At 38.6% G+C, this 16,663-nt stretch overlaps 1 protein-coding gene and 1 long non-coding RNA gene across 6 annotated transcripts in view; one reads left to right on the forward strand and one right to left on the reverse strand.

Annotated features, from left to right (window-relative positions):
- The window catches only part of Zc4h2 (zinc finger C4H2-type containing), a 48,088-nt gene extending 44,065 nt beyond the window's left edge, over positions 1-4,023 (reverse strand). The window contains exon 1 of one of the 5 annotated variants that reach the window (XM_004872256.4): positions 3,846-4,023. In XM_004872256.4, coding sequence (XP_004872313.1) covers positions 3,846-3,898 — 53 coding nt within the window. In that variant the 5' untranslated portion in view covers positions 3,899-4,023. Of the gene's footprint in view, positions 1-989; positions 1,461-3,845 lie in introns of those variants that run through there. The other 4 variants (XM_021250213.2, XM_013068317.3, XM_087208143.1 and 1 more) reach the window with 4 other exon arrangements.
- Positions 2,879-16,448, forward strand: LOC110347171 (uncharacterized). Its single transcript, XR_002391608.2, has 3 exons — positions 2,879-3,514; positions 7,820-7,956; positions 13,897-16,448. It is a non-coding gene; the product is annotated as an uncharacterized LOC110347171 (long non-coding RNA).
- The last annotated feature ends 215 nt before the right edge of the window (positions 16,449-16,663 follow it).

Genomic DNA, 16,663 nt, shown 5'->3' on the forward strand with positions numbered 1-16,663 from the left:
TAGTAATTCCAACTATAGATTACCATTGGGATGATTAAAGATTAGGAAAGCCAAGAGGCTATAAATTAGTAGGTGCTCAACAAATATTGATTTCTTTCTCCACTTACTGTTGACCTCTTCCTTTGTTCTCTTATCTCTACCTCTGCTGTTTTTGTCTGTCTTCATACAAATACCAATGTAATACTTTCTCCACTTTACATTCTTAAATCAGGTGATTTATCCCTTGTACATTTCAGTTCAGTTGTCAAAAAAGCAGCTTAAGTCACTTTTCACACACATTCATTTTGAATTTTTATGTTTTCTTGGTTGACTTTTTTTCATTTTGTAATGTCCCTCCCTGTCCCTGGTTTAACTAAGTTTGATTAATTTGATAAGACTAATAGGATAACCACTCCTGTTTTCTTTTGATTAATGCTGCATTATAAATTTCCCTATCCTTTTACTCTCAATGTACCTTTATAATTATTTTTGATGTGAGTTTTTTTAAGAAACACTCAATTGGATTGTTTTTTAATCCACTCTGCTAATTTCTTTTAATTGTTGTACTCACATTGTTTACATTTTACCTAATTATTGATATATTAAAACTAAATCTGCATTTTTTGTACTCTATTCATTTTCTTTACTTTCAGTTTCTCTGTTTTCTATGCACTATCTTCCTTGGGTGAACTGAACTTTTTTTAAATGCCATTTTGGTACATATTTAATGTTTTTGAGTTCATCTCTGCATAGTTTTTAGTGTTTGCTTTCAGTACTATATTATATATGCAGAATGTATCACTATCCTCTGATATCATTTTATCAGCTTTAGTGAAGTATAGAAACCTTTCCTTCTTACATTCCTTTACACTCCACTATTTGAAAAATGTCATATGTCCTCTCTATATATTGAGATTACATTAGATCTTATACAATTTTTTCACTCATCCAACATAATTAATAAACCTTAAAAGGGAAAATCTACCATATTTACAGATGTTTGTGCTTACTGTGATCATTCTTTCCTGATGTTCCAAGGTTCCTTCTTTTGTCTTTTCTAAGAACTTATTTCATCATTCTTTCAGAGTGGATCCACTGATAAATTCTCTTAGTTTTCCTTCACCTGAGATGATCTTGATTATCCCTTCAATCTTGAAGGATATTATTCCTGAACATGGAATTTTGGATTGACAGTTCCTTTCTTTCAAAACCTGAAAAATGTCTTACTTCCTGCTAGGGTTTTGTCATTTTCTGAGGAAAAATCTGTCATTCTAATTTTTCCCTTTTGTTGGTATTGGTTAGGTCTTGTTTCTGTTTGGTTGCCTTCCCTTCAAGATTCTTTTTCTCTTTCATTCTCCTCAGAATGTTGACTTCTTTTCATTGATTTTGGTGGTGTTTTCTCCCCTTCATGAATCTGTAAAGTGTCTTTCACTGAATTTGTGGAGTTTTAGTCATTATTTCTTCAAGTTCTTTTGCATTCCTCTCCTTCTTATCCTGTCAATCTGTTGGCATGAATGTTAAAGGTTTTGTAATAGAGTCAAAGTAAACCACTGATTTTCATTCCTGTCTTCATCACCTTGCTATTGAGCCAATCTTTTGAGTTTTTAGGAAGGTAGTGTTGTACTTTTCAGTTATAAAAATTTCATGGCTTCTTTTTTATTTTGTTGTTGCTGTTGTTGAGACTTTCTACTTACTTGCTGTGAGTTTTTCTTTTGTCATTTGTTTCAAGCATATTTTAATTGCTCATGGAAGCATTTTTATTATGAGTATTTTATTTTATTTATTTATTTTGGTACCAAGGATCAAACTCAGGACCTTGCGCTTGCGAGGCAGGCAACAGCACCACTGAGCTAAATCTCTGGACCTATTATGAGTATTTTAAAGCCCTTGTCAGATAATTCTAATATCTGTGCCATCTCAGGATTAGCATCTATGTATTTTCTCTTTTCATTAAAGTTGATATCTTGGTATGGTAATTGTTTATTTTTTCATTAAAAGTTGGAGACTAGATCTTACTTAAATCTTTTGTTTTAGCAGACCTCCTCTGATGCTCTCCTAGATGAAAGTGGGGCAGAAGTCCCATTTCTCTATGGGGTCTCTCTTGACATTCAAGTTGGGATGTCTTTATTACTGCTGGTTAGGGATGGGTATTCACCCTACTTTCTAAACCTTTACTGATGCCATCCAAACTAATTAGGGAAGAAACTTCTGATTACCACTGGTGAAGGCGGAAGTTTGGTTCCCCAGGTGTTTTCCAATGGGAGAGGTATATTTTCAATGGGTTTGAAATTCCTTGCTCCCGCATGTTTTGTTTTTATTTTCTTCTGGGAATAAGATAGGCTTCCTTTAAAGACCAATAGGAGTAGAAGACTTACAGGCCTAAGCTTCATATTATTTGCATTTCTATGACATTCTCTTGCAGCAAAATGTCTCACTCCCTATCTCTAAATGTTTTTGTAGGAAAAAAACTGCATCATGATCTACCCTCCCTCCCATATGCATGTACACATATATATTCCCAGCTTTTCTATGGGAGGCAGTGGGAAGTACAGGGCCTCTATAAGCAGACTGACCAGGTTCCTGTCAAAACGTGGCATGTTCAAATTGTGTGGCTCTGGAAAACTTATTCAAATACTGTGAGCCTCCACTGTCCCAAACTGTAAAGGAGGGATAGGAAAGTCACAGGACTACTGCAGAAACAAGTGTGAGTAGATCACCAGAGGGTCAATTAATTCTCTTCCTTTTCCTCTTCTGTAGAAGGAAAACAAACCTTCAAAGGAAGAAATGCAAGTGCTTCCCCACCACACCATGTACACTCAGGCACTCCAGGAGTTAAATCTGTCAAATGTGTCATGGTTAAATCTTATGGCCTTAGTTACTAAACAGACACATTTGATATCTTCCACCTCTTTTTCCCCAGGTTTCTGAAGAACATTGCACAGAAACAGGAAGACAGCCCAATGCAGGTCATCCTAAGAAAGAGAGTGGGAGCAAGGGCCCAGGTGGAGAAGAAGAGGTGAAGGAAAGCCTGCTTACCTACCTACCTAATCAGCCCCGTCAGGCGCCACTGTACTCTGAGCAAAGACAACATCTATGCAAAGCTGCTCTGAGGGCAGTGTGGCAGACTGGCAGCTCCCACTCTGCCAGCCTGTCCTTCATCTTCAGCTCTTCAGAGCTGCTGTCTCGAACCCACCATCAACGCAGCTACTAGTGTCCTCAGTCTCCATAGCTTCCATCCCCCGTCCACCCCACGCCACCCCTAAGCGCGACCGGATAAAAATGGCAAGTGGGTAAAAAGAAAATGAGCCCCGTACATCCTTGCAGCCGGTGTTCACTGGGATTCTTCTGCAGGCCCCGCCCTGCAGCTACTGGCAGCCGCCACCACCCCGGACCCAGTAGATAGGCTCTGAAAAGGCTTTCCTGAGCTTTGGGTTCGGAGGTTGAACTGGAGACGGGCACACACACACGCACACACACACGTATGGGGTCTTCGACTCCTAAAGAGCAAGATGCGAGGACACCTTGGAATTAACAGGTACTTTTAAAAAATGCATCTGTGAATCCTGACCCTGACTCCCAGTTTATTGGGACCAGTCCCTGTGCCTGCTCTTTCTCGGCGAAATCTAGCAAAACCGCTTTCGCTGTAGCTCTCTTCTGCCTTCCCTCTTCCTTCCTCCTTTCAGTTTTGACTCTCCCCAGCTTTCCCCAATCCTAAACTAACCCATGAGTCTGTGGTAATGCAGCCCCTTTCCTACTCCCCTACGCAAGTAGCTCAACAATAGATAGGTAACAGCCTTCTTTCTCCCTCTGCGAGGGATTTTGGGAGACTCAAGGAGGGCTGGAGTGTGCTACCACCTGCCACTTACCTGATCTCTTTAATGCTTTCCAATTTGCACATGATTTCTTGCTCATCTGCCATGTTTTTCACCCTCAATTTCTTGTCTGGAGCAATGTACAAATACGCTAGCCAAAGGATACAATAGATACAATGTAGCCACCTCCCAGCTTGGGGCTCTGAGTCTGTGCGGTAGAGACTTAGAGAAGGCCTGGGAGATGTAGTCCGCACCTCCAGGGCTAGCCTGGCAGCCTGGGGGTCTATAGGACTACAACTCCCAGAAGGCTAAGCGAGACATGCCCGTTTCTCTTCCTGCAGCGTACTTTAAATCAATTTATCAAAGGTTGAGAGGAATGCAAGAGTATGTGGATATACTCGGACCTATATGCGGAAAAATGGGGGAATTTTTTTTCCCCGAAGGCAACTGGAAGATGAGAGACATATCCGCTCACTCTCCTCTGGGAGGCCCTCATGCCTACCTACCGCCCCAAAGTTACCAGAAATCGCTAGTTATTCAAAGCCTTGAGTCTGAAGAGAAACGATGCTGGGGCATTAGATTCTGAGCTGTCTAGTGTTCTAGCTGCTGCCTGAGGACTAATAGCTTTTTAGAATGAAAGTGGGAAAGAGGAGGAAGAAAGAAGGAAACTGCTACAAAAACTGGGGAAATTAAGAGTTGAAGGAGGGAAAGACTACTGGCCATCCATTCAACAGTTACTGATATGCATTACTAAAACAAAATATTTTTTTAAAGATATCGAGCTTATATTTTTCTAGTCAACGAAAGAACTACTGAGGGAGACACTGGGAGAGACAAAATAAAAGCAAGTCCTTGCCTTTGAGAAACAGGAAAGTAACCCATTAATTACAGTGCAGTGAAATATCGTAATATAGGAATAGATAACGTATAATGTGGGCTGAGAATATGTAAATAGGCCTCAAAAGGTAGCTAAGAATTTTCCAGATCACAGAGGAGAATCGGCTTTCCAGGAGAGAATACAACATATATGGAAAGGAAAAAGCAAGTGGGTCAGGGTGTCTGGGGCTTTTAAGCTCTTACATAGTATGTGGAGGTGAGAAAAGGAAGTGGAAAAAAGATAAGTTGGAGATATACTATGAAGTACTTCAATGTCAGACTAAAGAATTTGGACTTAATCCTATGTTCACACACATCCAATAAGAATTAAGTGTCTGGAGTGAGTCTAGATTTTATCTGTAAACTTTATAATAGTAAAAAAATTAGGGATACAAGTTTAGAAGGAGAAACAAAATCACTTTATTGAAAAGAGAAGAGAAATGAAGAAACAGACAGCTACCTTGTCAGCATAAAGTACAGAGCCCAGAGCTGGTGCAGAGGGTCTTTGTTCTTAGCCCCTTGTATTACATGGCAAGAAAGGGACTCTCCCCTTTGGGAGTTGTAATAACTTGATTGGCTGTTTTAGGCCCCAGGATCCCTGAATTGGCCACTGATTCTCTCTATTGGGTAAGCTCCTTTTGTTTTGTCAGGTAATATCTCAGATTTATAGCAAAGCCTTATATTCAAGGCTGAGTTAGCAATTAGTAAAGGGATACATGTATATTTTAGTCTATTAACATGGTGAGAGTATAATACTATATATATGTGTGTGTCTGTGTCTAGGTGTAAGCATATATTTTATATACTAAGTGAATTTTCTAAAATATAACCGCCTCCCCACTTAGTCTCCTTTGTACTTAACTGGAGGTGGAGAGAAGCAAATTGTGGCACCAAAGCAAGCCAGGGTTCTTGCCAGTTCTCCCTGCTTGTCTTAATTGCTCTCTCTAGCAGGAGTTTACCTCTTTCCAGCCAGGATGTGCCAGAAACCTCATTAAGGCCCTTACCTTTCCCTGCCTGTTTCTAAAATTTCCCTACATTTTTCTACATCCTAAGTAATATAGAATTATATTTTAAAAATTGGGGGTGCTGAGTACTTAACCAAGGCCTCATATATGTTAAACACGCATGCTACCTACCACCAAGCTACACTCCCACCCCATAAAATAAAATAATTTTAAAAGTATGGGAGTGATAAAAAATAAAAAATATCTTAGGGAGGCAATACTGAAATGCAAAGTGGAGAATGACTACAGGAGATGAGAGCAGGTTAGTTACTCCAAAAGCATAAATAGGCCCAGAGAGCTAGGCTTTGCACAAAGGAGTTTGACTCACTCCAAAGTAAATATGAGTCAGAGTTCTATCTGATGGCGCTTCAATTTTTGTGAAACTCAGTTTCCTCATATGTAAAAAATGGAACTAGTAAGCTCCATCCCAAAAGTTTGATGTGAAGACTTAATGAGATCATCCCCTTGATAGTGCTAAATGTAGGAGTTGGCATTTTATAGTAGGAGCTCAAGAAAAGTGTGTGGAGCATGAATCACAGGTCATTCTAGGTGTTCACACAATTTAAATGTCCTCTAAAGAAGGAATTGAATCCTTTCTTTTCTTTGGATCCAAGGCATAATACTTTCAGACCCAGGAAATTATCTATCCTAACATTTTTTTTTCTGGAAGTATTGAGGGTCCCAACCTTACAATAACACTAAGTGTCATTTAAACAGTATTGTGTTGGTTGGTCACCATAGCTGTGGATCCAGAGCCAAGAACTAGCCCCAACCACATACTATAAGAGATGAGTGAGAGAAAGAAGCCCAAGCAAGTGTCTGACATGTATATGTATTATGCTGAGAGGTATGTGTATAGTTCATCCTTTCTTTCTCACAAGCACCATGTAGGGGAGCAAGGAGATTCATCCTCTTACAAAGAAGAAAATCAACTCAGAAAAAAATGGCTTTGTCAGGGCTACACAGTAAGTTACAAAGCAAAAGCCTGGGCTGAGTTTGGGCTAAGTTACCTGCAGATTAATGAACAGAATGGGTATAAAGAAAATATGGAGACCAAAAGCAAAATGGGATCCTTGGTGAACACAAAATGCTATGCAAAGTGTGTTAATACTGCTGTAGGGGGAAGTGGAAAGTGTATTTGAAGATGTGTGAGAAATAGTTTAAGAATGGTCTTTGAGGTTTTAAAACTAATGTTTCTCTCTTTTTCCACAAAAAAGTTCCTCTAAGAATCCTTATCTCACACTATATCAACATGTTTTGAAAGTTCTACATGTGCTTAGGTAACTGTTTAAATTAAATGTGTTATAGACTTACAACAATCTGATTTTCAAAGTAATTTGACAAATGTCTTTCAAGCCTCACCATAATCCCTTTTCACATATGAGGAAATTGAGACAAAGGGAATGAAAAGATTTGTCCAAGGTCACCAGCTTGGCTGACATACACCAGGACTTCTGACTCAGGGTCTGTACTGTTCCTATAGTACCATAGGCTTTTATCAAACCACTTCCATTACCATAGATTAAGAATGCCTCTACTACTTCAGCCCGGCAATGCACTCCAATATTCCCAATCCACAGACATTAAAGGGAGATAGGAGTTAATTTAGGAGACTGGAACTTGGGAACAACTAGAGCATAGATGAAGTTTTGTACTATTGTAACAATTAAGATGTTCAGTTAGAGAAAGGTTAATAAGACTCAGCTTCCATGAGTGTCTTGGATCCTTCACCTCTTTAGCAACAAGTGGCTTGCCTGTTCCTTGCTGAGTTGTAAGAAACTAGGCTAGAAATGAGAGGGAAGAAACTGTTCCAGGCAAATAGAAGGAAACCATAGCTTTTTGACCCTTATGAAGCAGCACTTGAAACTGTTTCTGGCTTTTTCATAGTGTTTGTTCTCAATTGATCAGAACTCTATAATGGATGAGACAATATTTAGGAGCTAGCACTGAGTTCTAATTTATAATTTTATTAAAATTACTGATTGAGATGTAAGAAAATTTTAAAATCTCAGCTCTATCAGGGCCAACATTTTTGTTATTGCTAAGTAACAGGTAAGGAGGACAGAGTATGTTGGGGCAAATATCATTGAAATACAAGAATTCAGCAAAAGGGAAACCAATCTATTGTTGAAATGTTGATACTTTCAGGTAATAGATCAAGAATTTAAAAGTGGAGGCCAGAATGTTTGAATGCACAGATTTCCTGCTGGCGTCAACAGTGAACAGAACTAAGAGAGGAAGCATAAATGCAACAATACACTTCTTTCTGAATTGCCTTTCAAAAGGTAGTAAAAATTTTATACTAAATTTCTTTTTGTTTGTCCTGGAAACTGAACCCATGACCTTCACCATTAGCTAAATTTTTAGCCCTTTAAAAAAGGTTTAGAGACAGGGTCTTACTAAGTAGCTAACTTGCCCAGGCTAGCCTTGAACTATATGTGCAAACTTACCCTGCTCTTTTTATTAATTAGCATTTAAACGAAGAAAATGATCCAGAAAGATTTTAATTTACTCAACCAAAAATGTTTATTGTGTACCTTATATGTCAGTCACCATGTTTGGCAGTGGAAATCCCACAGACATTATGACAGACATTAGGCCGTGTCCTCACTGAACTTGATATTTAGTGATAGAGAATGCTACTACAAAGATCATATATCATATAGAGCTATATCAGTCAGGGCTTATAAGTTTGGGTTCCTTCAAGTATGCATTAAAGAAGAACTAATTTCCTTTTCCGTGCAATGAGGAAGCAGTCAGCAAGAGAAAAAATTCTTTAAGAAAGAGTCCAGTAGGAAACTAGACAGGGAGGAAGGTAGTGGTAGTTAACCACCTTGTCAACTTGAATGAGAAGTGCCCAACTAAATTGAATGCACACAGTTCTGGGTGTGGCTGAGGGGATTTACTGAAGACAGAAGACCCACCCTGGGTGTGACTGAAACCAACTAATTGCCTTGTAGCTTGAATGCAATAAAAGAAAAATGAAGACAAAGGCTTGTCTCTGCTTCATCAGAGGAGCTCTAGTCTTCACTACATCTTGGACATCATCTCCTGGCTTCTAGCACAAACTCTTTAGCCTTCCATCGCAGACCCTCAGTCTCCTAGTACTGATTCATAGGAGGCACTACAGTGAGCTCCAGGCCTTTGATCTTTGACTGGATCCTTCCAATTTCCAGCACATAGATACCCCTTTTGCACTCTTCCACATCTGACTCTGCAGGTGGCCATTGTAAGCCTATCTTATAAATCACTATATATTTATATATCTTGCAATAAAAATATTCCTCTAGTAAGCACTGATTGATATAGAGTTTGGTACTGAGAATGGCTCTAGAGAAACAGAATTGTAAGAATGAAATCCTTTAATGGCTTTAATGGTTCCTGGAGTTGGCTCTGTAATTTGATGAGATCTAAAGATGCCATAGTCTTTTTTAATAATGTGGAGGAATACTGATAGTCCTTGATGTAAACTGTTTAAAGTAATATTCATTTTATTATCCTAATTCACCACCTGTGAGATATAAGGAATTTAGCAACTCTTTATATGATACTTTTGAATATTTTTGGAGAGTTGGAAATACAATGATGCTGGCTAGTTGCTCTTAGCACCTCTGGACAAACTATGAAGGAAAATAATGAGCTCAAAACATGCACAGGGAATCTAAAGTTTTCTAACAGTGAGGACAAATTAATGAAAGAAAATAAAGATCTCAAAGATTAAAATTCCCAGCTCCAGACACACATCAATAATCATGTATACACCATTTCTGTTTAATGGTAGACTGTTGCTGTGCATGTCCACCTTTATGACTTGGTGGATCAGATAATACTCATCTCATGATGGGCAATTCAGGTTGCATGGTAACTTGGTATGCCATAATCAAGCATTCAGTTTCCACCAAGGCTCAGTAGCAGGTCAAGACCTGCAGATGATGGCAGAGCCTTGCTCCAAAATTCTAAAAGCCTCCACCGTGATTCACCTATGGGGGCTTGCCAGAGATACCAAACAACATCTAAACTTGCCACTGACACTTCAAGTACCATTGAATTTGGTTGACCATATGGCCCCAATGTCAGAGTAACCTGCACAGCACCTGGACCTGTTGCAGAAACTTTTCTTGTTCTGGGCCCCACTCAAAATTAGCAGCTTTCTGAGTCGCTCTCGGTAAATGGGCCTGAGTAAAACGCCTAAGTGAGGAATGTGTTGTTTTAATAATCCAAATAGGCCCACCCACTCGGCATTGTGCCTTTTTACCCTTGTATGGTGAGCCAGATGCAACAATTTATCTTTTACTTTAGAAGAGATATCTCTACATGCCCTACACCACTGTACTCAGAAATTTCAGTGAGTTAGAAGGACCTTGAATTTTAGTTGGGTTTACTTCCCATTCTCTGGCTCACAAATGCTTTACAAGTCCAGAGTGGTTGCTACCCTCTGCTGACTTGGTCCAATCAGCATATTAGCAATGTAATGGACCAAGGTGATAACTTGTGGGAGGGAAAGGTGATCAATATCCCTGTGAACTAAGTTGTGACACAAGGATGAAGAATTTATATAACAGTGAAGGTATATTGCTGACATTGCCAGTGTAAAATCAATTGTTTCTGATGGACCTTATGGATAGGCATGGAGAAGAAGGAATTTGCCGAATGAATAGCTGCATACCAAATACCAAAATGTGTTAATCTGCTCAAGCAAGAAAACTACTTTTTGTACAGAAGGAGTTACCATTTGATTCAGTTTATGGTAATCCAGCATCTTTCTGCAAGGACCACCAGACTTCTTCACAGGCTAAATGGGAGAATTTTTTTTTTTGTACCAGGGATCCAACTCGGGACCTTGCACTTGAGAGGGAGGCTGTGGAACCACTGAGCTAAATCCCCGACTAAATGGGAGAATTAAATGGAGATGTGGTGGGAGCCCAAACCCTGAATCCTTCAAGTCCTTGATAGTGGCACTAATCTCTACATTCCCTCCATGGATAAAATATTGGTTTGGTTTACTATTTTAACAGGTAACGGCAACTCTAATAGCTTTCATTTGGCCTTTCCAACCATAATACCCCTCATATTAAAGGTTAAATGACATATGTGAGGATTCTGCCAAGTACTAAGCATATCCATCCCAATTATGCATTCTGAAACAGGGGAAATGACTAGAGGATGGATTCAAGGACCTACTGGATCCACTGTGAGTCAGACCTTTGCTAAAACTTTGATGATAACCTGACCTCCATAGGCCCCTACTCTTACTGGAGTGCCATAATGACATTTTGGATGCCCTGGAATCATAGTTAGTTCAGAAATAGTGTTCAATTGTCCCTGAAATGTTAAATCATTTCCCTTTCCCCAACGTGCACTTACCCTGGAAAAAGGCCCTAGGCCCTTTGGGAAAGAATGGGAGAAAGATTGACTGTATAAAATTTTGGTAGTACACCAGAGTCCTTCCTCAAGGGGACCTGGCTTCCTCTTCATTCAAAGGGTTCTGGATCTATAAACTGTCTCAAATCTGGAAACTGACTGAGGGATCATGATTCTCTTTTACGATTTGAAGTAGGTTTCAGTTCATCTGCCCTTAAATATTTTTGATGATATAAATCCAGTAAAAATTTAGTAGGCTTCCTGTCTATTTCACTGTTGGAAACATCATAGCAAAACAACTACAGGTCTACGCATGTCAGATTATTCTGATCATTTTTCTGCTTCTTCTGTCTATTACAGTAAGTGCATACAGTAAGTGCCTTTGACAACTAGGTGCTGCCATTTGACCCCAGACACTCTGGGGTCCAATTAAACCCATTGCCCTTAAGTTTCCCAATTAAGTAAGTGAATTCCCCACTATAAAGTCTGGCATACAGAAAAGAGCAATGACAGGGCTATTCGGCTATTCAAGATGCCAGTGCTCTCCTCACAAATCTGTTTCTTAAGGTGTTAGTGAAGGATACATTTTCTAGATCATCCTAGTGTTCAACATGACAAATTCACTATATCATTCCCATTTCCCTGACCCTTTCAATCCCTTCATCAACAGTAAACCATGGAATATCAGCTATCTCTCACTCATTTATAATGGACCATTTTTTATCCATTCTTCTGCCAACCAGCCAAATAAACTATTAACACCATTTTTTTACTCCACAAACTGGAACTTTGAATTCAGAATCTCTACTTAATGGGCATATACTGACAAATGCAGCCTGATCAAAGTGTATATTTTTGCCACCATTGTCCCACAGATGTAAAATTCATTCTTACACTTGTTCATCAGGTCTCTGCTTATAAGAGAAAACTCAAGAAGTTATTTGGGAGAATAGCATACTGCCTCATGTATCACACTATGTACCTCTACCTTAGGAGCCTTCTGTGATTTGAGCCTCATTGTAGGCCTAGAGGCAAAAGTAGTTAGTGAGGGTGGGTCCTGAGTGATATCAGCATTATTAGGATTTGTCAACACCCAGTGAATTTCCTTAGGCATACCAGGAGAGGCAAACACCACAGGGAGCAAGGGTGGGGATGACCCCACCATTGTGGGTGGGGAAAACTCTTCCTATGGCAAAATAATCTCATTAGAGTCTAGGAGCTCAACATCCACAGCTTCACCAGTATCCGCCCAAACATCTCCATCCCAATTCTCATTCTCATTCTTTCCTAATCAGTGGTTTCATCTTTACTTCTGATATCCATTGAGGCTGAGCATTATATTTATGCTGTATTTCAGCCAAGTGAATTATGAGAAACTGTGTTTAGGTTTCTGCAATCTCAAACTTGCAGCTAAAGGAGAAGAGATTCTTTTTCAGAACACAATTAGAAAATTTTAGATTACTTATGTGTGTCTGGAGCCGATAATTTGAATATATAAGCACCTTAGTTTCCTTTATTAATTCATCCTCACTGTTAGAAGACTTTAGATTTCCTATGCATCTTTTGAGCACATTATTTTCCATCATAGTCCGTCCCAGAGATGCTAAGAGTAATCAGCCAGTGTAATTTTACCCACTCTACAAAAATATTCAAAAGTATCATATATGGAGCTGCTAAATTCCTTACATCTCACAAGTGGTTAATTAAGATAATCGAATAGATCTACATTGCATATTACTTAGAAAAGTTCACACCAAAGACTATCAGTATTCCCCACATTATCAAGAGAGACCATGACATCTTTAAATCTCATCAAATGAGAGAACCATCTCCAAGAACCCCTAAATCCATTAAAGAATCCCATCTTTACAATTCTGTTTTTCTAGAGCCACTCCTGGTACCAAAATCTGTATCAGTCAGTGCTTATGAGTGAAACAAATTTAATGCAAGATATACAAATATGTGAGGATTTACAAGATAGGATTAAATGGCTCTCTGCAGACTCAGGTGTGGAACAGTGCAAAAGGGACATCTTTATGGTGGAGATTAGAAGGATCCATCAATGGCCAAAGGCCTGGAGCTCACTGTAGTGTCCCATATGAATCAGTATCAGGATGGCAAGGGTCTGTAATGGAAGGCTGAAGAGTTTATGCTAGCAGCCAGGAGACAACATCCAAGTTGAAGGTGAAGACTGGAGCTCCTCCAAGAAAACAGAAGCGAGACTTCCTTCTCTGTTTCCTTTTTATTGCATTCTGGCTACAAGCCTATTGATTGGTGCCACTCAAACCCAGGGTGAGTCTTCTGTCCTCAGTAATTCTCGTCAACCATACCCAGAGCTATGCAAATCCAAGTTAGTTGGATGTTTCTTACTCAAGTTGACATGATCAGTTAACTATCACAATAAACAAGTTATGTTAAGAAGTTGTCCAGATGCCCACAGTTCCTACTCCTGCTATCTTTTCTTCTGTATATGGCCTCATGGGGTGTACCATATGATTAGCTGTAGGAGGAAGAGAAGCCAAGGGCCTGGCTTACAGATGATTCTATATGTTATGCAAGCACCACCCACAAGTGAACAGTTGTAGCATTACAGGCCCTTACCAGGAGATCTCTGAAGGACTGTGGTGAAAAGAGAGCTTCAAAATGGGCAGAACTTTGGGCAGTACACTTGGTAGTACATTTTGCCTTGAAGGTAATATGGCCAGATGTGTGATTGTGTACTAATTCATGTGTTGTAGCCAATCTGGCAGAATGGTCAGGAACTCAGAAAGAACATGACTAATTGATGACAAATGTATTCAAAAAGTGGCCTCAGCAGAAGACTTTAACAATAAAGTGGATAGAGTAACCTATTCTGTCTACAGGGGTCAACCTCTTTCTTCAGTCACTCCTATCATTGTCCAATGGGCTCATGAACAAAGTGACCATGGTGGCAGAGATGGAGGTTATGCCTGGGCTCAACAACATGGACTCCCACTCACCAAAGCTAATCTGGCTACAGCCACTGCTGAATGCCCAATATGCTAGCAGCAGAGGTCAGTATTGAGTCACCAACTTGGCAGCAGGTTGATTATGCTGAATTGCTTCCATATTGCAAAGGACAGTGCTTTGTGCTTACTGGCAGAGACACTTATTCTGGATATGGACTTGCCTTCCCTGTATGTGATGTTTCTGCCAAATCCACCATCCATGAACTTACAGAATGCCTTATCCACCATCATGGAATAAGAAACACATTTTACAGCCAGAGAAATCAGGCAGTGGGCTCATGCTCATGGAATTCATTGGTCTTACCATGTTCCTTACTATCTAGAAGCAGCTGGATTGATAGAAAGGTGGAGTGGTCTGTTGAAGATGCAGTTACAGAGCTAGCTAGGTGGCAATAGCTTGCATGCCTGGGGCAAGGTTCTTCAAAAGGCTATATATGCTTTGATTAAGCATCCATTATATGGTACAGTGTCTCCAATACCCAGGATTCATGGGTCCAGGAATCAAGGAGTAGAAGTGGAAATGTTGCATCTCACCATTACCCTATTGATCCACTAGTAAAGTTTTTGCTTCTTGTACCCATGACCTTATGCTTTGCTAGCCTAGAAGTCTTAGCTCCAGAGTGGGGAAAGCTTGTATCAGGAAGCAAAACAATGATTCCACTAAACTGATACCAGAAATATAGCACTTTTCATGCATTGTTAGTTAAATCCTTGCATTAACCCTATGACATATATACAGTACTATTATTTTCCTCACTTTACAGAAGAGGAAGCTAAGCCATGAAGAATTTGAGAAACTTGCTCAGAGTCACACATATAGTAAATGGCAGAATAGAATTTGAATTTACAGACTTGTTCCAGAATCAGTCATGGTTTTAGCCATTATGTTCTATTGATTCTCTAAAATCCATACCCTCATGAAATTTATATTATAGGGGGAGGTGTCAGAATTACAAAAAGAAAAAATAACTAAAAATATTGTCATATTAGTTGGAGCTAAGGCCATAAAGTGTCTAAACAACCTTACAAACTGTGCTGATGACTTAAGATTTTATTTTAAGCAGGGAAGCAACATGATCTGTAAATCAGTATAGAGAGCCCTGAAAAACTAAAAATAGAAATGCCATTCCACCCAACTATTCCACTTCTAGTTATCTTCTTGTAAGAGATAAGAATATCTCTTTATGTATGTATCATATTATAGTGATACATACATCCCTATGTTTATAGTAGCACAATTTGTAATAGCTAAATTTTGAAAGTTGCTCATATGTCCATAAACAGATGAACGGATAAAGACAACATGGTAGTTACACACAATGGTATTTATATATTCTGTTATAAAAAAGGATAAATTTGAGTCATTTGTAAGAAATGAATACACCTTGAAACCATAATATTAAGTGAAATAAATCATAAACGCAAGCTTAAGCATTGCATGATTTCTTTTATATGAAGAATTCAGAATATAAAAATCAAAATAAAAGATAAATAATTAGAAATGGGGAGAGAGTTCTTTTAGAAAAAAGGAAAGGGACTATGAGCTGGTGGGAGAAGAGAGGAAGGGGAGAGGAAGTGAAGGGAAGGAGAAAGGGAGGGTAGAAGAGAGGGAAGGGAAGGGAAAGAAATGAAGAGAGAATTAAGATGTTTTATGTACATGTACCAATTCCCACAAGGAATACAATCATTTTGTTCTGCAAACATGTAGTAATAAAAAATAAAAATTAAAAAGAAATCAATGAGTACTCTGAAGAGAATAAATTGTACTGGGCAAGAATGGAAGCAGAAAAATTATTTAAAAAGCTATTAAATTTGTGCAGAAAGAGATGATGGTGACTTAAATTTCAGTAGTAATAGTAGATATCAATAAAAATAGACTTACTAGAAACATTACTGAACAAAAAAATGATATGACTAGTTCATGAATGGTATATGGAGGTGGAGAGGGAGAGGTAGAGTATATAAAATGAATCCTGTAAGAAGTACAATAATAGAAGGAATAAGTGTTCCTGTTCTATTGAATACTAGGGTGATTAATAATAATGTAGTGTGTATTCTAAAGTAGGTATATGAAGAGATTTTGAATGTTTTCACCAAAAATAAATAAATATTTAAGGTGATGAATATGCTAGTTCTTTTGATTTGATCTTTACACTGTGTATACATGTATCAAAATATCACATTTTACCTACAAACATGTACAATTATTGTATGCCAATCAAAAATAAAATAAAACAAATAATAATAATTCAAAAATAATAAATTTCCTCCTGGAGTTGGGTCCTGAGAAATGAGAGACAGTGCCTGTTTCTGTGACAGAAAGATTCAAAGAGGAAATAAAATGTTAGAGCTGATGTAGCTTCCACATGTGACATATGGAAAAATTGAAGATTAGAAATGGTAATTGACCGGCCTGGGTTAGGGAATTAAGGATTGAAATAGATAATCTTATTCTTCACACTTTTCCAGAAAACTTTCATGCTCTCCCTCTCTTCAACCAGTTTGAGGAGTGGTAATTTCAAACTTACCTAAGTTTACTCCAGTTGATGGGAGTTGTGAATAATTAACATAATTTGCATCTATCTACAAATATTGTTAGGTATTTTCTAGCAATATTTCAGGTGTGATTCTTGCTATTTTT

The sequence above is a fragment of the Heterocephalus glaber genome, unplaced genomic scaffold (assembly GCF_053883595.1).
Source record: "Heterocephalus glaber isolate CG9 unplaced genomic scaffold, H.glaber_assembly_v1.0 deba00000936, whole genome shotgun sequence".
NCBI lineage: Eukaryota > Metazoa > Chordata > Mammalia > Rodentia > Bathyergidae > Heterocephalus > Heterocephalus glaber.